At 35.6% G+C, this 25,126-nt stretch overlaps 2 protein-coding genes across 4 annotated transcripts in view; both read right to left on the minus strand.

Moving 5' to 3' along the window:
• Positions 1-1,998: 1,998 nt before the first annotated feature.
• Positions 1,999-16,792, minus strand: LOC131427284 (uncharacterized). The gene is made up of 3 exons (XM_058590331.1): positions 16,769-16,792; positions 2,577-2,765; positions 1,999-2,466 (listed from the first exon to the last, which is right to left on the minus strand). Exons 1-3 carry the CDS (start codon positions 16,790-16,792, stop codon positions 2,275-2,277), a joined length of 405 nt encoding a protein of 134 aa, XP_058446314.1. The 3' UTR covers positions 1,999-2,274.
• Positions 16,793-16,961: 169 nt separating this feature from the next.
• LOC131425270 (uncharacterized) overlaps positions 16,962-25,126 on the minus strand; it is an 81,707-nt gene continuing 73,542 nt past the window's right edge. For all 3 annotated transcript variants that reach the window (XM_058587019.1, XM_058587018.1, XM_058587017.1), the window contains exons 3-4: positions 23,475-23,573; positions 16,962-17,667 (exon numbers count right to left, since the gene is read on the minus strand). In XM_058587019.1, the coding sequence (XP_058443002.1) occupies positions 17,284-17,667; positions 23,475-23,573 (483 nt within the window). In that variant the 3' untranslated portion in view covers positions 16,962-17,283. The remainder of the gene's footprint in view (positions 17,668-23,474; positions 23,574-25,126) is intronic.

Raw genomic sequence — 25,126 nt, forward strand, 5'->3', positions numbered from 1 at the left:
ATTTAAAAAAACGTGGATATGAACATCAAATTGGGTGCTCAATTTCAACCCTTAAATCTCCAATTGAACTACGATTTAATTAAACATTGTTAAGATTTGCGGTTAGTAGTTCGTCACAAGTGAGTACTTTAGCATTTCTCTATAGAAAGGTGTTGCCTGGAAAAACCGACTTTCGAGCGGATCCTCGGAGACCCATATTACATTCGACTCAGCTCGAAGAGATTGGAAAATGTATGTGTGTATACTTTTCAAAGATATCGTTCAAGTTTCTCGGAGATGACTGAACCGATTTCAACAAGCTGAAAGCCACTATTGGATCGTTGATCAAGTTTGAAGATCAAATGGCTGTAACTTCTGGTTCCGGAGATATGATTGTATAAGTGACGTAACCGACAAAACGTGTCGTTTTTTCCGCTCGATTTTCTCAGAGTTGGCTTAGCCGATTTTAACAAGTCTAGGCTCGATTGAAAGCTATTATTGAATTTTTGATGAAGTTCGAAAATTAAACGGTTGTGTAGATGTAATATTATAAGTGACGTAACAGACTAACCGCACTTTTTTCATCGGCTGAATTTTCAACGAATCTCGATGACCTTATATGAAAGTTTACAATGTCAATTAAATTTGGAATGATTATAGCGAACATTTCCGGTTCGAGAAATGTAGTGTTATATGTGACGTAACAGACAAATCCCAATGTTTTCCAACGTAACAAGATTTCTTGGAGATGTAAGAATCGATTTCGAAATATTTAGACTCGTTTGAAAGCTATTATTAAGGTTATTTGATAGGCTCACAATACTAATGACCGATTGAGACGATTGAAATGACAAGAGAACGGAATTACAACACCACTAGGTGGATATAGAAGGGTATTAGTTCTCGAGTCGCTTCATTATTTTGTTGATTACGCGGTCTACAACCAAAGGAATGCCAATATCTTCGCATCGCAGCCAATACAACAGTAACATTAATTCGAAAAATGTCCCACAATTCTGTGCGAAAATTTGAAGTGAATGAACTCATTTTCATCTGGCATTTCTAGTCAATCAATTGAACAGATATATCAGTTTTCAATCCATTGGTTTTGATAAATTGATGAAACTGAGGTGATTAAGGACACGGTTCAGGAATCAGAACTAATTGGCTCAAGTGACACGTTCCTTTAGTTATTTGGAGATTTGTGCCTTAGGACACGGTTACTCTACTCGCACAAAATGTCCCGCGAAATGAATACACTCAAGAAAACTTCACTATAACACTTGGATGAGAATAGAGATTTCAGCGACACTAATCTTATTTGTTCACTTTATCTTTGCGATAACATTGCCATCATTACATTCTTTTTATCCCCGAATAATGTGAGCAATATTTTCCACTTTTACAGTTAGGCTAACTGACAGGAAATTTCAATTTTACACGAACGCACTTTATTTTATTTTTTGGAACAAGTATCACGTCATTGTATATACCGTTATGAGCTGTCCAAAAGCGTCTCTTAGTCGTAGCGTTAAATTGGCAGAGGATGAGAATAGCTGATCCGGCAGAGCTAAGCTAACGTGGTTCCTATCGATAATCGGAACATCATCCGTTGTAGTCCTTTTCACAGGTCTTTCCGTCGTAGATACTTCCACAGCTTTCTTTTGATGAGTTATAACATCTCCGCTGATATGCAAATCCTTTGTAACTTGACTGATCGGCTTCGATACGCAGTATGATATTTGGAATATTATTACAACATAGCAAACCGGAGTTAAGGAAACCATTTTACACCGATGACGAAAAAGCACTGATTGCAAATTTGCAATGATACAGTAGATAAGTTGAACTCACGAAGTAGTGCAATAATTAAACCGTTCTTACGTCATTGAAACGCTGTGTTCAAGCAGGACCAGAAAATCCAGTTTCATGATCTGACATTGAAAGCAAAAGTTGCGCGTCCTTGCGAACATTCTTGTACGTTTCTTTACCAGAGCTTTATTTCATGGTCAATGCGAATGGTTTGTTAAATGAAGCTTAAGTGTGTCTCTGAGTTTCTGCGAAGTCGTGGTATTTGGGAATAAAAAGTCAATAACCCAAACATTGTTTTTATTTTTTTCGGATGGTAAATATTTCAACAAATGCTGTGGAATACGGTAGCTCAGAAAAAAAATTACAATGAGAAGAAAAACATTAACTTCAAAATATCTTTGCTCTAAACCTGAAACCAGCTATCTCAAGGAACAAATAAGTCGTAAGTAGTATAACAAATAGTTTTCAGATTAATCAAATAACTTATTTTATTTCGTTGCTCTGTACAGAGCCATTCCCACTGGAGGCAGTAGTAGGACGTGGAGTAGTCGTTGTGGTCGCCCTGGTAGTCGTCCGCCGCGTGGTTGTGGTGGTAGTTGGGATCTGAATCGTCAAATTTTTCCCTATTAGTGGTTGGATAACCCAAAGAATTTCGCCAGTTCGACGAGCTGAATTCTGCAAAACAATAAAATTGTGGTGAAAAACAGCAACGCCAACAGATGGCGGCAGTCGACGTATAAAAGAATGAAGCAAGTCAGCAAAAGCTTGACGGTTGGGTAACATACCATGATCAAGTTGCCGATTCGAGTTGAAATGTTTGTAACGAGTGTGAATGAACTACCGAACAGGGCGTCCGGTACCTGGAGCGAAACTTTCATTCGGTTGAAATCAGGGGTGTCGTCGGTCGTTGAGGAAGTGGGTTGCTCAGTCGGATGGTGGGCATCCTTCAAAATTAGCTTTGCTTGTTTGCTCGCCTGAAATGATACGATATATTAGTTTTATGAGTAAATTGATTTTAGTTAAATATCATGTATATAAATTGCTGTTTGGAGTGAAATTTGAAAAAAATATTTTCTGCTCAGTTACCACAGGGTGCTAAAAGCTAAAAGAGTTTATTTCAGTAGAATGAATGATGGTGTAAAATCGAACGAATTCAGAGAAAATCTATAGAAAATTTCTAGCTTTCAGAAACAATACCACTATGCAGGTGAAAATACTCCAAAATGGTTTCGAAAGTGATGATGTGATGAGAAATTTCTAAAAATCATATCTCGAAAGTTAATCTTCAATGAAAATGACTGAAAATATTCCTGAAACAGAACAGAATAGACAAGTAAGCAATATGTAGCTACATGACTATGAGCAGCATTATACATAGGCTGCAGATTGTTCGTGTAGATCCCAAGATCTGTTTCACAGAAGTTCTTGAATGACTGTGAATGTTCCTAGATCAGATCAAAATAGACAGGTCTACAATAAATTGCTCCACAACTATGAACAACATTGAAAAATTATTCATAAGCTACTGATTGCTAGTGAAGATTTTAAGACCTGATTCTACTGAAGATCTTGGACATACCTGGAACAACTATAAATAGACAAGTAAGCAATGTCTAACTCTACGATATGAACAGCAAACAAAAAATATATATTATCCGTTGTACTTGTAATTGCTAGGGCACAGTGTAGTCTCTAAGAACATTATTCCAAGTAGTTCTTGGATCTTGGCATATCTTTTATGGATTTCCGTAGTCTCAGACGGTCATAGATGCTACTGTGTATGAACGTAGATTTTTTGTGATATTCACACTAGAATTGGAATTGAAATAACGCGATGTTTTATTTAATTTACGTACCTCCGGCTTTGCGCGTAAATTGAGAATCCAATGTAATATCAAATGGAGAAGTTTCTTATCAAGAATATATGATTTACCTTTTATCACAGATAAAAGAGGTACCAGTTTAACTGAGCTTTGGAAAAATGATCATTAAGTAGCAAATAGCGCATAGAAGCACTTCTAATTGGCCAGAAAGCCTTTATAGTTTCCTTTAGTCAAACTTGCATTCTGTGTACGCAACGCTGATTTGGATTGAATTTTAACATGTATTCTTTCCGTGTGCTATGCTCTCATTTGCATGTCCGATCTCTGTGTCTTAGCAACAAAGTAACGATCTTGATATTTTCCTGAAATAAATTCGGCAGGCATACAAACAATTAAAAATACTTTATTTTTGCGCATTTGAATGTTACGTTAAAAATTAATAAACTTAAACTTGATATTGTGTATTAAAAGAGCAGATTGAATTTTGCCTGCGCATTGCTAAAAAGCGAACTACTTCCATGTCAAGCTAGCTAAATTCTCAAAATTGGTCAAGCCAACTGACACCAACATAATCTAAAAATGACAGTGTCGTCTATAGCATTGCAGCGTGCTGGAAATGAGCTGGACAGTCGACTCACAAGACGATGATGCTTCTTAGTCGTGACAAAAAGTAAAACAGCAATACGGTTTGATTACAATCGCAGAAGCTGTACACAAAGATGCTAATAAAGTTTAATTGAGTGGTACAGGATAATGGAATCAATGTCAAGGAAAGCAATATTATACGAAAACTGGAAAAGGAAGACTGGCACAGATTTCTGTCGATATTCGCTAAAAAAAAAACTAAATAAATAAGTGACATTTACATCGCGATTGTAATCATCAGCTAGAAAGTTTATGTGCAGGAGTGTCTACCAAAAACATCTGCTGCCTTTATTCAATCAACACAATTGTTCCGTTCTGTTTTGGCTGGTTTTGGCATCTTACCATTACGATCTAAAGGCCATGAAGTGGTATGTTGTGAACAAAATTCTGATGGTTCTTAATGTCATGAAACTTCCGAACACGGCTTCCCATCTAATAACTAAATATAGTAAGTCGTCGCAAAATACACATATTTTAGGAATATTTAAGTGCATCCACCGATCCAGATCATCTCTATCTCAAGCAACTTGTCAGTTGGCGAGACGCGCTATAGAGTTCGTTGAAAGAAATCGGTCGCTCATAAATTTCACCCTCAATAGCACCATATTTGGCTAAAATATCGGCTCTTTCATTGCCTGGAATGGAGCAATGAGCCGAGACCCAGACTATAGTGATTTGATAATCATTATTCAATATGTCGCTCAGGCACTGTTTTATTTTACCCAAGAAAAACGGCTCATTCTTGCCAGTCATGCATGCGAAACTCAGACTATCTGTGAAGAGGAAATAATGATTTGAAGATAATGTGACGATTACACTCAAGCCATAATGAGCTGCTGCTAACTCTGCTATATAAACAGATGTAGGTTCTTGAAGCCTAAATGAGGCCGAAACATTATTGTTGAACATGCCAAATCCACTAGTCTCTTCAATTCGTGATCCGTCTGTGTAAAACATTTTCTCAGAGTCAATATGCCTGAACTTATTTGAACATAGTTTTGGGATTTCCATCGAGTGTAGGTTTCCACGCACATCGCGCTGCATGGATGTGTCGAAAAATAACGTTGAGTCAGGAATATTTAGGATGCTGACACGGATGGGAATATATTTTGAAGGGTTGATTTCCTGTGACATATGGTTAAAATATACTGTTATGAATCTTGTTTGAGATTGAAGTTCGACTAGTCTTTCGAAGTTACTAATAACCAGGGGATTCAGTACCTCACATCTTATTAGCAATCGTGATGAAAGCTCCCAAAAGCGATCTTTCAATTGAAAAACTTTCGCCAGAACTTCAAGACTCATTGTATGTGTCGAATGCATGCAGCCTAAAGCAACTCGCGAACAATGATATTGAATTCGCTCAAGTTTGATAATATGAGAGTTTGCAGCGGAACGAAAACAAACGCATCCATATTCCTTCACTGAAAGTATCGTTGTCTGATACATTTTTATTAGATCTTCCGGATGAGCACCCCACCAAGACCCTGTTATTGTTTGAAGAAAATTTACTTTTTGTTGGCATTCCGTTATACTTGATACTTGATGTGTCCTTCCCACGTGCATTTGGAATCAAACCACACTTCGAGGTATTTGAAAGTCAAAACCTGCGCGATGATTCTTTCTATCATATGAAGCTGAAGCTGCGCGGGATCATGCTTTCTTGGAAAGACGACCAGCTCAGTTTTCTCCGCAGATATTTCGATGCCCAGATGAACAGCCCAAACGGACCCAAGTTATCTAAGGTATCTTGCGATGATTTTTGCATATCAACAGCTTTGGGTCCAGTAACTGAAACCACGCCATGGGGTCAGGTGGGGTGGTGGCTGTCAATGTTATTCACGTAAAAATTATAGAGGAGCGGACTGAGACTGTTCAATACGTCTAAATTGTTTCACATCGATTGAGAATCACTTTTTTATTGCTGTGTGGAGTGGTGTCGGATTAAATCGATCCAACGCCGGCTTGCATGGAGCAGCTGATTATAGTGGAGTCGTTTTTACAGTATTGTTGTGAAGCCGTTTTTATGGGATCAGAGGTCCAACCAAGTATAAAGAAACTGCAATCACTGGCCAATCAAAATGTTTGTAATGAAATGTCGACAATGCAAGAAAAACAATTGATCCAAGTCACCAGGCTTCACATGCGTATATAACGCAGATTGTGCTACTTCCGCTCGTTACGAACATAAAAAGTATAGATAAAAGACTTGGAGTTTTTTCGCATCAATCTCAATCTGTCTTAAATGTCATACAACTTAATTAACTTACTTGAGTGTTAAATTAATCTAAATTTGCAAATTCTAATTCTTATCGAAAATGAATTCACGAGTATTGGCAAGTTTATGAAAAGTTTGCGAACGATTTATTATGAAAGATCATGCGGAATAAGTTAAGAATCTTTAAGATATATTTTTAGATATAATGTGATCTGTAATCTATGACAAAACATTTAGCACGCGACTGCTTCCTAAAAAAGTCTTTGGTGTGAATGGAGATATCTGAACCGAATGATTTTGAACTTCTTTCATATTGGGCTTCCGAGGAACCGCTTTTGTTGCCTAAATTGCGTTTTTTACCTATTGAATCTCTGAATATCCAACTGTAATAAACAATCCAAGAAATAGATTCTGCTGCTAAGGTTATTATTTTTTTTAAAATAATTTTCAGATTCAAATTTTAAAACTGACATATTTTATATATCTGGAGCTAGAACATTGAATATGAACTAAAGTATAACAAAAATAGTAGTGGCACTGAATGACTGTAATGTAGGATTCCTAATAAAAGACTCTATGCCTATCTCATGCATTTTTATACGTTTTTTATTACCAGAACTATGTTTGCACATCGTAAATCGGATATATTAGGTACAGACTAAAGCCATTCTCGTAAAATGTAGTCATTTGACGAATTGCCTTTTCATCTATTATTTTATACGTTAAGTTACGTCACCAGATCGATTTATCACTCTTTGCCTTATAACAATTTTTGTATCAAGTCCGAATTTCAGATTCAATGTCACTTTAATTCTCAAGTTTTATCGATCGGATTTGGAGATTCCGATCGGAACCAGACTTCAGTACGAAAGAATAGGGTTCTATACTTAAGCTATGTAAATATTGATAATTTTACAAGTTTGTGTATTTAGTCTATTGGCTTGCAAGACTGACTTAAAATCGAATATATTTTCATGTCCTATGGAGTCGCAGAGTTTTAATTCCCATATATTTAAAAATTGTGCTAATCCAAAGTATCATACATGGGATTCAAACTCCAGTAGTCATTTATGAAAAATGTTCTTATCCAATTTGTTGAGGTACTGACGATTCTGGAAAACAGAAAGTTTATTGAATGCGCGACAGTTGCTTGAACAGAAAACGGACTTTTGCATCATACGAAGCCCACACATTTTACTGAAATGCTCACCGACCACCTGAACGAAATGTTTCTGGAAACCTGTTTCCACTTCTTTTTTTACAAATAAGTAGGTTAGTAGAAAGGTTGAACTAATTTTTGATTTGAAAACCTGTCTACTGATTCTATTGAAAAACGTGGTATCATGAGTTTGCTGGCGAGGAAGGGAGGAAGCGATCATGTTTTGCAGTATAACGCAGCATGTTGGCGCTCCTTAGAATTATCAAGAACAAATGATTTCTAAATAGTTTGAAAGCCCATCTAACTTTTTTTCTATCGATAATGTATTCTTATTTCACAAGAAATTTAGACATTTAGACGTATATAAATACATTACTGGGTATTAAAACACATAGCTTTGTTCTACAAAATAGCCGCACATGAGACAGAGAACAGAATTTTGAAGAAATTCACCCGGTTGATTTTACGTGAAAATGTAAGAGTTTTCCACAGTTTTTAAAACACAAAAACTTTTCTGGAATGTCAGATCACAGAAAGCACAAATTACTTCTAATCGATTCGACTACTGCTGAAAATGGAGATGAAGCTTAAATAATACAATGGCAGAGTCATTGTGAAAATCGAATTTCGCGCAGAGGATAGCTGAGTGTCATATTCCATTCGACTTAGTTTTTCGAGTACGTATAATGTCTGTGTGTGTATGTGTGTGTATGAATGAGTTCATGTAACAAAAATGTGCACTTGATTTTCTCGTAGATGGCTATCTCGATTTGCACAACTTAGTTTCAAATGAAAGGTCTCTTGGTCCCATAGCCTGCAATTGAATTTCACCCGAGTCGAACATCCGGTTCGGGAGTAAAGAGGTAAAATGTACAAAAAAAATAAAAACAGGTGCGCTCAACTTTCTTAGAGACCCCATAACCGATTTTCAACTCAGATTCGAATGATGGGACCTATAATCCCAGGTTAGGTTTAAATGAAAGGTCTTATAATGCCTAGAACCTTATCAAATTTTCATTGAAATTTGTTTGGATACGACTTCCGGTTTCGGAACGACATGGTAAAATGTGCTTAAAATTTCAAGCCGTTCACTAAATTTCTCGATAATGGCGAAATCGTTTCAACAAAGAACAACTGGCTATCATTTCTGGTTCCGGATATATGATGGTATAAATTATGTAATCGCCTTTCTCTTGTAGAAAAGTTATGCAATCAGTTTGAAAACCGAGTTTCAAACGTAGGCCTGGAGGGCCGAGTGTCATATACCATTCGACTCAGCTCGATTAACTGAGCAAATGTCTGTGTGCATGTGGCAAATAATGTCTCTCGTTTTTATGAGAGATGGCTGAACCGATTTTCAAAAAATCTGAATAAAATGAAAGGTCTTATGGTCCATAGATCGCTATTGATTCTCATCCCGATCCGACTTCCGGTTCCGGAATTACAAGGTGGTATGCACAAAAAATGAAAAAAAAATGGAGTGACTTTTCTCAGAGATAGCACGACCGATTTTTACAAACTTAGATTCAAACGAAAGGTCTTATGTCTCCACAGCTGAGTTTTATTTTTGTCCGATTTCCGGTTCCGGAATTACAAGGCAATATGTGCAAATCTATGCGCAATTTTCTCAGAAATTTCCTAACCGATTTTTACAAACTAAGATGTGTAATAGGAAATTCTTTAAAAAGTACCCGAAAAGTTGGTACGGATCCGACTTTTGGTATTACAGCGCAATAAGTAAAAAAAATTCAATTTCATCAGCAGTTTTTCAAAAGTCATGGCGAAACGAGGTGTCATTTTTTTAAAATTTACTAGTAAACTCATCTAGCTGGCAGATCTGGTTAGTTAGTGGATATATAAGTCTACTTTCGGACTAGCAGTCCCCGATTTCTGCTTCCGAAAGCACTGGTAACAGTGAAGAAAAGCTCCAAAACCGGAACTCACTTCGATTCTCAGCAACGGTTACACCGATTTTCACAAATCGTGATTCAAATTAAAGCTCTCAGTGTCTTAAAAGATACGATGCAATTTCATCCAAATCCGACTTCAGGTTCCGAAATTATAAAGCGATGAGTATCAAGAATTTCAAACTGTCATACAAAATGATGCAAAATCGGTACGCATCGGTACGGAAGAAGAAAACGCCTCTGCCTAGCACACAGCGTGCTTTGTTCAATTTTGTATAGCGTGCAGGGGTGCCACATTTAAATCTATATTAACTTGACATAACTGTTTAGAAATTGAAAAGGTGATGGTAGTTTATAAAAAAGAAAGTTTTTGATTTTATTCAAGTTCAAAAAAAAATTTTGACAGAATCTTCTAGTGATGTTTTTGAAAATATATGTAATATGAGAAAGACATCATTACAGCACTACGTGGATTAAAAAGGTTTTTTTCTTAAAGGCTTACTTAGTTTGGAAAACCAGTTCAAGTAACTTTGACAGCAAAATCCGGGTAAAACATTGAGAGTAAAAACCGGATACGAATTTTGCAATGCAAGAATTAAATACTAATACCGGACCAAAATTTTATTCAATTCAAAGTTTTTATTAAGAGAGATTACCAAAAACTTGGATTCTTTTCTTCTCTGATACACTTGCATATCAGTCCCATATGGATCAACATGTTGAGAAAAAGACGATTCGATTTTTAATTCCAAATTTTCTGACTTTCTGTGCTCTAGAATGCTCAATCTTGGCATTATTGTACGAAATATTGGTAATAAACAACAAATATTTCAATACATTATATCAATGAAATGTTCACTAAATGGAACTGATATGCGATTACTTTTTTACATTTTAGTTAACTAACCCATAATTCTTATTGCAGTTTATGAGAGCTTATTAAAGATAGACTTCATCCTTCAAACCAACTCAACCATTTCGAAAATATGCTAATTTGCAAGTATCGGCAGTACAATAGCAGAAATCTTGCTAAAATCTAGCAGCGGTTAGATATAAAGCTTGATTCATACACTTCTATCTAAGCCAATGGGAAAATGAATTTCATTATAATTTTCATCATGTTCTCTCTCATCAATGTGTAAAAAATATTGACGTTAAAAGTCCTGAAACCTCGCATACATCAGATACTTATTCATTTCTTGCATACAACAACTTTTTGATACAAACCGACTAATTTTTGCAACCTGCTGAGAATGAATATACGATTTTTTACCGTGGTTCAACCTGTTGGTTTTTCGTCGAAGAACCTTCTGAGATGCCATGATGAGTCATAACCTTTTCCGAATTAGTCGTAGCACTTCGACATGTTTTACAATGTGACATATTTCAACAAAATCTAACGTTTTGTAGAATAAATCATTCCTCTAACGGAGTATGACAAAATTTAGAAATAAATGGGGTAACGGCTCTCTATTCTATTTCATTTGTAAGGACGTTACCTTAAACACCTGATTTAGCCACTAAAATCACTATGATTATTTTATCTTTCTGCTTAATTCGCCTTGCTCCACACTCACAATCGATTCACATTTCTTAGAAATTAAACTAATTTCCAAAAAACAGCGGAAAACATTTCTGAAATGTTCACTAATCTGTTCCTAATATCATCTCAATGGATTTTTATCCATCCTATCTTTGATCCTATATTCATCCTACTAAATAGCAATTGCGATAGCAATCAAATCATAATAATGCACTTTTACACTCTCAGATCCAAAATGTCCCAATTCTTCTTAAAAGGCCGATTGCAAAACTTGAGACAATACACGATATTTTTAGAACCAGTTTGGAATCAATTTGACTTGTAAAAATCATTGGGTCGTTGTCGTGTCCTTTCGTTTTACATTTAAAAATATATTGCAAGGTCAATCTGGATTGCATATATTGAAAATTAAAAATATCAGATGCACAGCCGATGAAACACACACACTTAACAGCGTTATGTTGAGATATTTCGGAAAGAAATCATTGATACTAGATTTGCCATCGTGGTTATTTAATTAGTATTCAACACGCACTTTATAGTAATATTCGAAACCGAAAAATTTTTTTTAATTAAACTAATGTTACGGATATAAAAACGCTTGCTGATGGTAATCTAAAGAAGAAAAGAATTGTTTTTTGCATAGCATCATGAAAAAACTTGGCAACCTTGCGATTCAAAATGAGATGAAAACAATGCGCAATCAAGTGAAATAAGTGAAACTTTCATCTCATATTTTTGAAGACTTTTATTGCCTAGCGGGTAATTTTTATAAGTTTTCAATCGTTGATTCAACAAGTGAAAAGTGAACATTGCTAATTATGAAATCATCCAACATTAAACAATGATGTAATTATGTGAAATAGTGATCATGTTTTAAGACGTATTATTAGTAAATATTCTGAAACCTGAAAATTCTGAAAATAAATTCACTTTCCAATTAAGGAAACATTTAGGAAAATGTTTCTTAAATTGGAAAATGAATTTATTTTTTAATGGAAAAAAGATCGCTGAAGGATTTGAAAACATTTTTAGTAGAAAAGTGTGACAAAAATTTGAATAAACATTTTAAAATATTTTATTCTTAGGTTCAGGTACGTTGAAACATACGATTCATATTAAAAATTATGAGATGAAGGTATGAGATGGAATTGAGAGCTCAGATGGAATAGGGAGGCGTTACCCTAAATGTTTTTTTTGGTAAAAGTACCAGAAAAAATAAGTCTAGCGTAGCGGAAACGGTACTAGAAATTACATTGTCTAAAATGCTGTCCCACATGAAAACTATTTCTCTCTCTCTCTCTGCTTCCAGTACAAGGTTTCTTATACACCCAAACCTCCGTTTACGAACACTTTTTATACGTAACCTCTTTTTACGTACCTCTTTTTACGAACCAAATCCCAAATAACGTAAACTTTTTTTACGAACCTACTTCGTAAAAAGAGGTTTTGTCATTCATCGAAAGCGATTTCCGACTCCATGGAAACTACTACAATATAGGTATTTTTGGAACGGGTTTAAAGAGTAGATTTTGGAAAATGATGTTTGAGGTATTTTGGAAATCCAAGATGGCGACTTCCGGTTGATTGATATTCCTTGAAAACCCATACAATATGGGTATTTTCGGAACGGAATTGATGAGTAGATGTCAGAAAATTATGTTTGAAGTGGTTCTTAAATCCAAGATGGGGACTTCCGGTGTGTTGGTATTCCTTGAAAACCCTTGCAATATGGGTATTTTCTGAACGGAATTGATAAGTAGATGTCGAAAAAATATGTTTGAAGTGGTTCTCAAATCCAAGATGGTGACTTCCGGTGTGTTGATATTCCTTGAAAACCCATACAATATAGGTATTTTCGGAACGGAATTGATGAGTAGATGTCAGAAAACGATGTTGGAGGTAGTTTTGAAATTCAAGATGGCGACTTCCGGTTTGTTGATATTCTTTGAAAACCTATATAATATGGGTATTTCCGGAACGGGGTTAATGAGTAGATGTCGGAAAATTATGTTTGAAGTGGTTCTGAATTCCAAGATGGCGACTTCCGGTTTGTTGATATTCCGTGAAAACCCATACAATATAGGTATTTGGGGACGGGTATAGCGTGATGGGTAAGTCGATGCCTTTCACGTCGCCCGCCTGGGTTCGATTCCCAACCCCGCACATAGGGTCAGAAAGTTTTTCTGGCCCGAAGAGGCGAATGACATTAATGTTAAAGCCTCTATAATTGAAAAAAAAAATTGGTATTTTCGGAACGGAATTGATGAGTAGATGTCAGAAAATAATGTTTGAGGTAGTTTTGAAATTCAAGATGGCGACCTCCGGTTTGTTGATATTCCTTGAGCCCCATACAATATGGGTACTTTCGGAACGGTATAGTGTTTTAAAGGAATGAAGAGTTAAAGGAAAATGAGAAAAACTTTCAAAAGATAATAATCAACCGGAAGTCACTGTTTTGCATTTCAAGACCACCTCAAATATAATTTTCCGATGTCTACTTTTAAATCTCTTTCCGAAAGTACCCATATTTTAAGGGTTTTCAAGGAATATCAAGAAACCGGAAGTTGCCATTTTGGAACCAAGAACCACCTCAAACATTGTTTTCTGACATCTACTCATCAATCCCTTTCTGAAAATACCCATTATGTAAGGGTTTTTAAGGAATATCAAGAAACCGGATGACACCATATTGGATGACAGAACCACCTCAAACATCGTTTTCTGATATCTACTCATCAATCCCGTTCCGAAAATATCCATATTGAATGGGTTTTCAAGGAATATCAACAAACCGGAAGTAGCCATCTTGGATTTCAGAACCACTTCAAACATCATTTTCCGACATCTACTCATTAATCCCGTTTCAAAAATACCCATATTGTAAGGGTTTTCAAGGAATATCAACAAACCGGAAGTAGCCATCTTGAATTTCAAAACTACCTCAAACATCGTTTTCTGATATCTACTCATTAACCCCGTTTCAAAAATACCCATATTGTAAGGGTTTTCAAGGAATATCAACAAACCGGAAGTCGCCATCTTGAATTTCAAAACTACCTCAAACATCGTTTTCTGACATCTACTCATCAATTCCGTTCCGAAAATACCCATATTGCAAGGGTTTTCAAGGAATATCAACAAACCGGAAGTCGCCATCTTGAATTTCAAAACAACCTCAAACATCGTTTTCTGACATCTACTCATCAATTCCGTTCCGAATATACCCATATTGCAAGTGTTTTCAAGGAATATCAACAAACCGGAAGTCGCCATCTTGAATTTCAAAACTTCCTCAAACATCGTTTTCTGACATCTACTCATCAATTCCGTTCCGAAAATATCCATATTGTAAGGGTTTTCAAGGAATATCAAGAAACCGGAAGTCGCCATCTTGGATTTCAGAACAACTTCAAACATCGTTTTCCGGCATCTACTCATCAATTCCGTTCCGAAGATACCCATATTGTTAGGGGTTTTGGGCAATCTCAATAAACCGGAAGCCGCCATCTTGGATTTTGAAACGAACCCAAACATCATTTTCTTGCACTTACTCTTCACATCCGTTCCGAAAATAAACATATGATGCGCGGTTTCCACAATAATCACACAAACCTTTTTTACGAAGTAAATTCCAAATAACGTAAACTTTTTTCACGAACCAAATCCCAAACAACGTAAACTTTTTTTACGGACCAAATCCCAAATAACGTAAACTTTTTTTACGAACTACCTCTTTTTACGAACCCCCGTTTAGTTCGTAAATGGAGGTTTCGGAGTATAGAATTGATATACTATCTCTATGGAAACCGACTTGTGACCCTAGGTCCCGAGCCTTGTGTCATATACATTCGAATCATTTCGTCGAGATCAGCAAATGCCTGTGTGTGACAAATAATATCACACAACTTCCTACGGAAATAACTGCACCGATTATCACAAACTCAAAATGAAATGAAAGGCCTTATGGTTCCATGAAAAGTTTCTGAATTTCCTCTATATCCGGAATTACACCCAAAAATTTTTCGCACCAAAAAAATGAATATATTTTCTTTTCGCAGAGCCGTTTTTTACAATCGTATATTCAAATAAAAGTTTTTATGGTCCCACGAAATATTACTGAATTTTATCCGATTCCATGTTCCGGTTCTGGAATTACAGGGTGAGTAGTTGTTCAAATTTCAAACCGTAATAGAAAATGGCAATGTGAATGTGAATGAGCTGTGAAAAAAAGTTTCAAATTGGGCTCAAAACTATTCTAAATTGTAGGTCGGGTTAGTTCATGGTCAAACGAACCTTTGGTGATACTGGTCTCTGGATTCCTGTTCCGACATCTTATGAAATTCTTGATCGATTTTCATAGACTTAGATTTAAAAGGTTGGTCTTACGGTTAAAAAAATTGATCAATAAATAAAGAAACAATTTATTTATAACTTTTCCTATTTTGGACTGTATTTTATTTCATTCAGAATCATTGTCCAGAATGAGAAATCGCTACTTCAGCACTATGTATTTATTACTCAAGTTGAAAACTTATCTCTCTCAGAGGGTACGTTTTGAAATCATGCTCTATTGTAAAGTAAGTCGTATTCACGACAAAACTGTGCGTACTGGATTTCTTAATCCGCATATCCGAAAAAACTCTTTTTAAAAAAATGTTAGCGATGTCAAGAATTTATTTTCCTTTCATAACATTTAAATCTGTATTTTTCAGGAGAAATGAAATAGAAAATTCAATTAATTCTTAATGATGATCTGTGGGACTCAATAGTGCCTTGAATTGTCACGACCAACAGAATCTGCATATAGACAGAACTCAGATGGCTCTTGGCGTGTACACTCGAAAAACTCATCCGAAATTTGATTAGGAATTCATTGTGATTTCCAATTGAATTCCATAGTTGAAATAATCCATTTCAGGCGGAATCAGTAGGTTCTGCTGTTCGGCACTCGCTTCATTCCAAAAGTGTAAGATCTTCGGTGTTGCTCTCCCATATGTCTCGCTCGATAAGATTTGCTCAGAAAATAATGGGAAAAAGTGTTTATCTTTTATATCGATGCAGCAGCAGATATTTTGCTTTCGTACTCAGAACGCGTTCTGAATGGCTGGTGCTGACATGGGTCAAATCAGACAAGGTTTTCAATAGTGTACTATTGAAACACTTCAATGTTGTTGCAATACATGTTCAAGATGATCCTTCTACTGATCACTGAGCTATGAGCTTTCAAAATACAAGAAAGGAAAACATTTCAGAAAAGTTTAATTTGGAACTATTTGCGATTATGTCATACAAAATATGATCACATTTCCTATGGCATGTACCAAAAATTATGTTGCTACGTTAGATACAACAAAAGATATTCACGATCAAAAACTTATCACTCTCTCAGAGGTTAAATTTTGTAAAGTAAGTTCACGAGAAAAAGGTCCGCATTTTTGAATTGGTTCCTATTTGACAGCATTTTCAAGCTGAGACTAGTTTTTTACTACCCAAACTGAGACTAGTCGTTTCCGCTATTGAGATACTTCATATTTAAGCTGTTTAGTGCGAGGGAATAAAGTAATATTGGACACCATAAATGGTATTCCACCATTTGAACGCATTTAAAATTTTCTTATCAAGATTTAACTTCATTACTACTATGTGTACGAATTTATAATATAACAACTTACCACTCACCATTAACCACCGGCTGACCGACATTGAAAACCATTTCATGCAAAACAGGATATTGAAGTTAGAACACAGGACGCAAGGTATTACGAGGGCCATCCAGAGTATGTACAAACGACAAAGAAAACTTCAAAACAACAGCAACAAACCATCAGAAATTAGTATCCGAAACAATCAACCACGTAATTAAAACCAACTATTTCAGATTTTCATTGTTTCGATTTATTTTCGTTTAGATATTTACAATCGGCTCGATTTATTTATTAAAAGCTTTCTACGAATTCGAGTAACTTTACTTCAAAACCCCTACCTATATGACTCTTCCCTAACTAGAATTTACTCGTTTGTTGTATGAATGATCGGGATGAACATGACTCGTTTCTATACTGGTGATTTTTTGTTGACGACGACGCATGGAACATTTCTACACATGATTTCTTTTAAAATGTATTCTGAATGATAAAAACCAAATCCAAATAGTTAACAAAATTTGCCTAACTGAACGCTTACAGCCCTAGGATCTACTCATCATCATCATCGTTATCATCATGAGACACCGAATTACCGCCGTAATTCGATCCCGAAGATCCGGACAGAATGGGTCCAGAAAGTTTCAGCAGCGACGATACGACACCGCCCAAATTTGGGGCACCTTTTCCGTGATCATCATGATCGTCGCCATGTCCACCACTACTTCCGGATAAACCACCCAGGAAACCACCGCTGAGGGCACCGAGCTTGTGGGTGATAAACTGGACCTTGGGTGTGATAACCGAAGAGACTAACGACTGGAAACTGGGAATGGGCTGCGGTGATTCGATGTGATATTGTTTGTTCTTCTCGATGTTGGCGTGATCCAATTTCTCCACGAGACGGGTCTTGGCATCAATTATGGAGTTGATTTTCTGTGAAGTATTACGGTTTAGTGCTACGCAGGGTCTCGTCTCGATCCAAGAGCATTCTAGATACGGTCTGACCGGTCTGTTGTCATATGCCGTTTTGAGTGATTAACGGTTCAGTTTGTTGACCTTCAGTGGGTCAATGATTATCAACACTCCCGTACACCAGTTAACATTAGCCATGAAACATAAGCAAGTTTTTTGTGTTAGTATTTTAAGCGGTAGAAAAATAAAGCCAAACAAACCCACGGCAGATATTTAAATTAGAAGCGTTATCACCAAAGAACTAAAAAATATAAATTTTACTGGTTGGGTATTATTAACTAGTAGTGCAAGCACAACAAAAAAAAACAAACTCAAATTACTTGCTAGTGAACGTGATCGCTACTAGGTACCAGCTAAGAAAAAAACTTGTTTGCCCCCACTAAAGCGGTTGCCATTAGACCTCTGTTCTCCTTAGCTCCATTCTTGAATGCTTTCAGTTTCCTAGCCGTGAAAGCTTGTCAAAGAATCGGCGGCTGCAGCAGCAACAAAAACTTCATCAGAAACGTGTTTGTCGGACTCTCAACCACATTCATATTCTCGAAAAAACTAACCGACCTTAACCGATAAAGTTGTCATAGCCGTCGTGGCAGTTACAAATGAGTCACTGCTACAATTCAGATCGGGCTGTACAGCATTTCACCAGTTCGTTAGTACGATCTTCTAAATCAAAGCAACCCATCCTCACTCAGAACAACACTGAGCAAGGTTCTGACAGAAATGCGCCCTTTTTTCATCGTGATGCAAATTGACAACATTTCGGCAGATATCCGCGATCTGAGGGTAATTGTCTATTTGAATGTTTGTCTAGGATGGACATACGAAATTCAAATAGTGAACAATAACTGATCTATCTAGGGCTAATGTTACAATAGACATCTAATTATTATAGTGACCATGCTATTTTATCGATTACTCGACTTTCAATCAATGGATTGTGATAAAATCGAATACAATATCTTTGTTTCGGCTTTAAGAAGCAATACCGCATAAAAAGTAGTTCGAAAATGGTTCAACTCGAAGCGAATGCTTCTAATCTCATCTTACTCTTGACGCCAATCTATCGAACAGAGACAACAGGTCTCACCATAACAAATGGTTTATGTATATGAGATGTCTAATGGAGCTGAAATGGGGGTTCCGGTACCTTATTAAGAAAATTGTATAAAACAGAATGGTCACTAGTTCTATGAATCTCCCAAGCTGCAAAGAACCTTCCTTCGCCGTATCTGTCATTAATTTGGTATTAGTTTGATAGAACAACCAATTCAACTTACGCCCTATTTTTAAAAATGGGCGAATGTATTTTTGCATGCATTTTATCGTTACTACTTGAAAACTGTTAATTGTACCTATTAATATTGTGCTCAAAGGAATCCTAAGCAGATATCTATATTGAGGCCTTATTTATGTGATTTTTTATTCGTTTTTTTGGCCGTTTTTTTAGGTGGATTTCCGAAGTTACGCGGTTTTTTTACACGTTGTTCCGGAGTTACGCAATTTTTTTACGCCAATATCTGTAACCAGGCGGTTTTTTTTAAAGCGAACTTTCAAAGTTATACGGGTTTCTTGTTTTGTCTTAGAAATGCATAAAACATCGAGATCTGCACAGATAAAAAAACTGATCATCATTTTTTACATCTTATAAAATGTTAATAAATGGAGCGTCGTATATTCAAGAATATATAAAATTGTGTAGTTTGAAAATTACCTGGCTTGAAATCGAATGAAAAAAAACGAAAGATCGATTGCAACAGCGCGACTTGAACCGAGAAACATTACATCGAAAAGCACGTCAGTTAATCGACTGAGTCGCATAAGTACATATCTGCATGATGAATAATTGATACGTAGCCGAGTGCAAATTACATTCGGAGCCTGTTAAATGCTGTACGAGTGTAATATTCTGCGTAATTTGATAAGTTAAGTTATATTAATTGTATCGTTTGTAGAATTGTGTCACCTGTAAAATTCATATTTTTTTTTTGTGGTGTTATCCTGAATTCAACTCTATAACACACAATTTTTTGATATTTTTCAAAAACATATTTTTTGAGATTACATCAGATCTTTTATGCATTTCAAAAACATTTGGCATCACAAAAGTAAATTTCAATTTCGAAAATCTTAAGATTTTTCAAAATCCCGAGTAGTCAATTAAAAAAAATCCGAGTTAACACTAGATCCCGATGTTTCAGACGATTCTAAGACATTTGACATCAAACAAAATTTTACGATGTCGCAAATCTCAAATTTTTTTTTTAGGTTCTAAAGTCGACATTTTTCACACAAATTTTTGTCGAGATAACACCAAATTCGATGTTTCAAGAATTTTGAAAGCATTCGACAACAAAAAAAAATCCTAGTTTTGCGCGTATTTACGGGGATTTCCGAATGTACACTGAGGTCTTTTTTACGCGGTTTTCCGAAGCTATGCGGTTTTCTTGTTTTGTCTTAGAAATGCATGGAACGTCGAGATCTGGAGTTATCGCGAGTTTTTTGAAGTCAATTCTTAGACAAAGAACATTTTCGATTCTTTAAAAAAAAAATTGTATATAAACCAGATTTCGACTTTTCACGTATTTCTAAGATATTTGACATGAAAAAATCGATTTGGGAAATCGCAAGGTCCCAGAGTCGATTTTATTTCAAACAAAAGTTTTTTTTTGGGAAAAACCGCTAAATTGAAGAAAAGCTTATGCAAATGATCTTAAAAGTGCATGAAACGTCCAGATCTGGTGTAATTTTTTTATGTCAAATGTCTTAGAAATGGTTGAAAAGTCGAGATCTGGTGTGATCTAAAATAAAATGTTTTTTTTTGAAAATAAATCGAAATTTTTCTAAGTGTCAGAGAGTTGACTTAAAGAAAATTTCGGGATAACACCAGATCACGAGGTTTCATGCTTTTCTAAGACAAAACAAGAAAACTGCATAACTTCGGAAATCTGCGCAAAAAAACCGTGTAACTTCGGAGATCCGCGTAAAAAGCCGCATAAAATCCACGTAAAAAGTCCTCAGTGTATGTCTAATGTGAAAAACTCCCATAAATCGATTGCAGATGGTCAGAATAAAAACAATAGTACAGAATTACCTGCTCAAATTTTCAGTAGAATTATGTTCCACTGAAATGTTTTCAGTTTAACCCCAATTTTTGCATTTTGTTTTACAAAATATAGATCACCGTTGCCAGGTCTTTTTTTTTAAATATGTATCCGGCGCAACAATCTATCTGTATCATATCTGTATCAGAATCTCTACTACATAAATACCAGGAAAATGTCATCGGTGTTATTTTTAGTGAGTAAAAAAGGTCCCACGTCATACCTATCCAAACGAAAAACGGAAAATCGATATTTATCTGTATGCACTGTAAATTATCGAATTTTAGGAGAACATATCTGTATTGGTGTAGAGATAAAAAATCTGTATAAATACCGAGAAATAGGTATACCTGGCAACGTTGATATAGATCAAATTTGGTCGTCAAAGCTGTTCAACGAACAGCCACACTTTGCGGTCTTTCACGGTCAATAAATCTAGAAGATTGACATAGTTCTAGGAGCATAAATTAGGACAGTTACGGAAACCAGAGCTGATAAAAGTCATTTTCTGTGACGCAAAATAGACGAAAATAACGAAAAATAAATTTCACTCTGACCTCCGCTTGCAAATTTTGAAAAAGATTTTCATTTACAATCACCGGCAAAAGCGGAATAGTAGCTTCGAAATTGTATTCTTTCTTTCGTTTACCATTTCAGTCATTTTCGGTTTTCAGTGCATAACGTACACTGTGCAGTATCGATATTCATCCGAATCGGGAAGCTTCGACAATGACAGACAACGAAACACAGTGAAAATGAAATTACTTTGAATTATCGAATCGATGAAAGATGATCAATTGAAATTCACCTGATTTATACAGCAGACTTTAGTTTGGTTTCATCTTGTAATGGAACGAGTGACATTGGAATCGACACTCTCTTTTGGTGCAGTGAGAGACAAACAATCCTTCGCATTTGGATGCAATCGTTTACGAAATAGACCGTAAATAACGAAGATAACTCTGTTGGATTGTATTCTTTTTTTTAGAATTCGTGAAAATTTTAAACTCTGATGGAAACTGCTCCATTGTTCAAGTCATCTCCACCATTCATCACACATAGAAAACAAAACATCGCATAGAATTTTCGCGTCACTATACCATAAGTTTTCCGCACTGTAATTTTGTTACCTGGTATTAAGCATAATAATATGCTGGTTCGTCTAATGAGATGACTATTAGTACAATTCCCCTATATTTGAATGGGGAAATTATGAAAAAGCTAGGTAACCCCGATACCGTTTTATTCGAGTTTAAAAAAATAAGGCGTTAGATCGTTTTGGAAGTATGAAATTAAGACGGCTCTCTGGTAGTAAGTTGGTTCACAGATTAATCTTTGAGTCACAGTTGTCCAATATTCCAATGTTCAGTACACGCAGAAAAAAAGGTAAAATTAAATAAAATCCTCGTAACTTTAGCTTTGAATCAACCAACGTCTTCTTGAACTAACCAACACCTGTTTGGAACAATCATATTCTGGGTTTAGACAAGCATATTTTGTTTAAATCTGGCACCTCTGTTTCATAGAGAAATCAGAAAGAAGAAGCGATAATTCGTTTGAATTAATGAATACAATCAAAACTGTGATAAATGCTTCAATTTTGCGTGATAAAACGTGAGTGTTTCTAGGATTGTTTCTGTCTGGATTAAATGAAAGTTCAAAAAAGCTTCGAAATTTGAAGATAATTGCTAGGTCCCAATTATTAATATTGATTTCTAATAACCTTCAAAAACTCACTCGTATCAAGATTGGTAAGATTTTTAAGATCCAACGAAAGTGTTTTAACGTCATTCAATATGGGTTCCATACAGGTTCCGTGTTGAAGGATTTTTAGGGCCAAATAATTCTTCTAAAGTTGCCTTGTTTCACTACAATCGTTCCGAAAAACTCTCGTGACTGTTCTTTGTAATGTTCAAATATAAAAACTAAATCAAAATACTACAAGTAAGCGAAATGACAAATTCAACACAAAAAAGTTCCTATGAAATACAACTATATTTATCAATAATATCATTAAAACGGAAATATCCTTTAAAAGTTTACCCTGCAGGCACGTACACTATAACAGCTAAATACTGCTTCCGACTGAAAATCCACTTGCAGCTGCTTCAAATTTCCAACATCGTTGGTACGAACAAAACACTCAATATCAAGGCCAATCATCGCCATCAGTCAGCGCGGGATAATCGGGTCTGTGGCATATAGACTACCAACCGGATCACCTCTTGCTAGGTCATGTTTAGTCACAGAAACCGGTCATTTTGCTTTACCCCAAAACCACCGTGTCCACGGATTGAATACCAAATACCAAATACCGATCAACCATTAGCAGGAGATTAGCATAGCGAATGAGAAGCGAGAGGTTAGTCAAACACAACATCCTCAGTGGCACGTGATCTTGCTCAGTAGTAATAGCATAAATCACGCGTGAGTTTTTTTTGTGTGTTGTTGCTGTTGCTCTGAGCACCTGATCAGTGTTTAGGGGTTAGTTGTACAAAAAAGCAGCGAATTGATGAGGAAACCACTTCTTTACGCAGACGTGAAGGGTTAGTGGAGAATCTCAAACTGGTCGGTCGGAGGTCTGCTACGAGTGGCTGGTGTGTAATAGTTCGTGGTCTGTTTTTTTTCATATTTCCTATGCTCTGTCTTGCATCAACAACGAATACTCACTCCAAACACGAATCCGAGGATGGCATTTTTGGCTTCGAACTTGGGATCGGATGGGGCTTTTCGCTTGTCACGGTCAATGTCGTCACTAATCGATGCGTCCTATAAGGGAGAGAAAGAGAAAGAATGCATTGGTGAAGGAAAAAGCATTTGTAAGCATGTAGCATGGGTATGTAGGTGATGTTGGTGAAATATTTTTGATATTTTAGTTTGACTGTAAGTGTTCCGTTGACAATGTATGTAATTGCATGCATAAAACTTTGTAGGGTTGCGTGGTGCTATGGGAAATTCTAGGGTTTTTTTCGAAAATATAATATGCCCATTAAGGGTTACGTTGTCTACTAACGCTTCTACTTGAAAATTGACAAACAACACTAATTTCAAGTAAGTTATAATTAGACCAGAGTTTATTTTTCTCCGTATATTCGAATGAAAGTTCATGTTGCAAATGTACAAAATAATTTTTTCTGGACTTATTTACTAAACATACAAAGTAATACAATTTTAACTTTCAAAACGTAGTACGAAATAATCTATTCCATTTGTGAGAGAGAAAGTACTAAAGCAAATTTTTTCTAGGGTTTAAGATAGACTGAACAGTCGGAATCATGGCAGTATTAGAGCAACTTTTTTATACGTGTTTCTGTTGACACCGATCTACGAAAATAATCTGTGAAATGACTAAAATAAATTTTCAAAGAATGTTTAAATGTAATTAAAAATAATGTATGAAATATAACACTTGTTTTACTTTAACGATTTTTCGAAAAAAAATCCTCAAAATGGGCTTAAAAAATGGCTGTCTCACATATGACCTGATGCATGCAACTCTTAACGAGATTAATTTATTCAATGCTCATATCTCTGATACAATGTAACTATGAACGTGATTTTTTAAAGGAACGAATGGTTTGAATATGTTATACGAATCAAGCGAAATCTCTTTTCGATCACACGAGTAGTGCAGAATTTCTAAATTGAAAATATAAACTTCAACAGTCCAAAATATTGCACGTACAAATGCGTATAGATAAGAGGAAAGATCGTTCATAACGCATTGTTATCGTTGGATTTTTTTATGAGGTTTTGTTGTTATGACTCAATTTGAAAATCGATTTACCATAATTTACCATTCGAATCAGTTTATCGAGTTGGGAGAATGTCTATGTGTATTGATGTGTAGAGGACACACGCACCGGATCAGTTCACGCGGTGTCTGGTGGATTTACTGACTGCGAATGTTATGAATTTTTTTTTGATCGCGAATCACATACAAAACATGTATATAAAATGTAGGTGAAAGAATTTTTCGAAATTTGAAGTGGGCAAGAATACGTAGACGAAGTATACTTAGCTCACTCAACTTAGCAATTTCAAATTGATCTAAAAGAATCAAGATTGTGTCGTTAATATTCTAGGATTTAAAGGACTACAAAAAAGAGACAAAATTGGATCTTTTTAGGCTTTGAAAAAATTATTTTCAAAAGTATTTTTTTGCAGTAGTAGAGCAACTTTTTTTATACGTGTTTCTGTTGACATCGATCTCTGAAAATAATCTGTGAAATGACTAAAACAAATTTTCAAAGAATGTTTAAATGTAATTAAAAAAACGTGAATAATCCACCTAGCAGTGAGATGACACCTTTTTTGTCAAT

This window comes from Malaya genurostris, chromosome 1, assembly GCF_030247185.1.
Source record: "Malaya genurostris strain Urasoe2022 chromosome 1, Malgen_1.1, whole genome shotgun sequence".
Classification (NCBI taxonomy): Eukaryota; Metazoa; Arthropoda; class Insecta; order Diptera; family Culicidae; genus Malaya; species Malaya genurostris.

Bases quoted from the DNA above. Each gene is read 5' to 3' on its own strand.
- LOC131427284 (XM_058590331.1), bottom strand. From the start codon at position 16,792: ATGTCGGTCAGCCGGTGGTTAATG. The intron at 2,766-16,768 runs GTGAGTGGTAAG...GTATCATTTCAG, and splicing joins CGGTCAGCCGGTGGTTAATG to GCGAGCAAACAAGCAAAGCT. The intron at 2,467-2,576 runs GTATGTTACCCA...ATTGTTTTGCAG, and splicing joins GAATCGGCAACTTGATCATG to AATTCAGCTCGTCGAACTGG.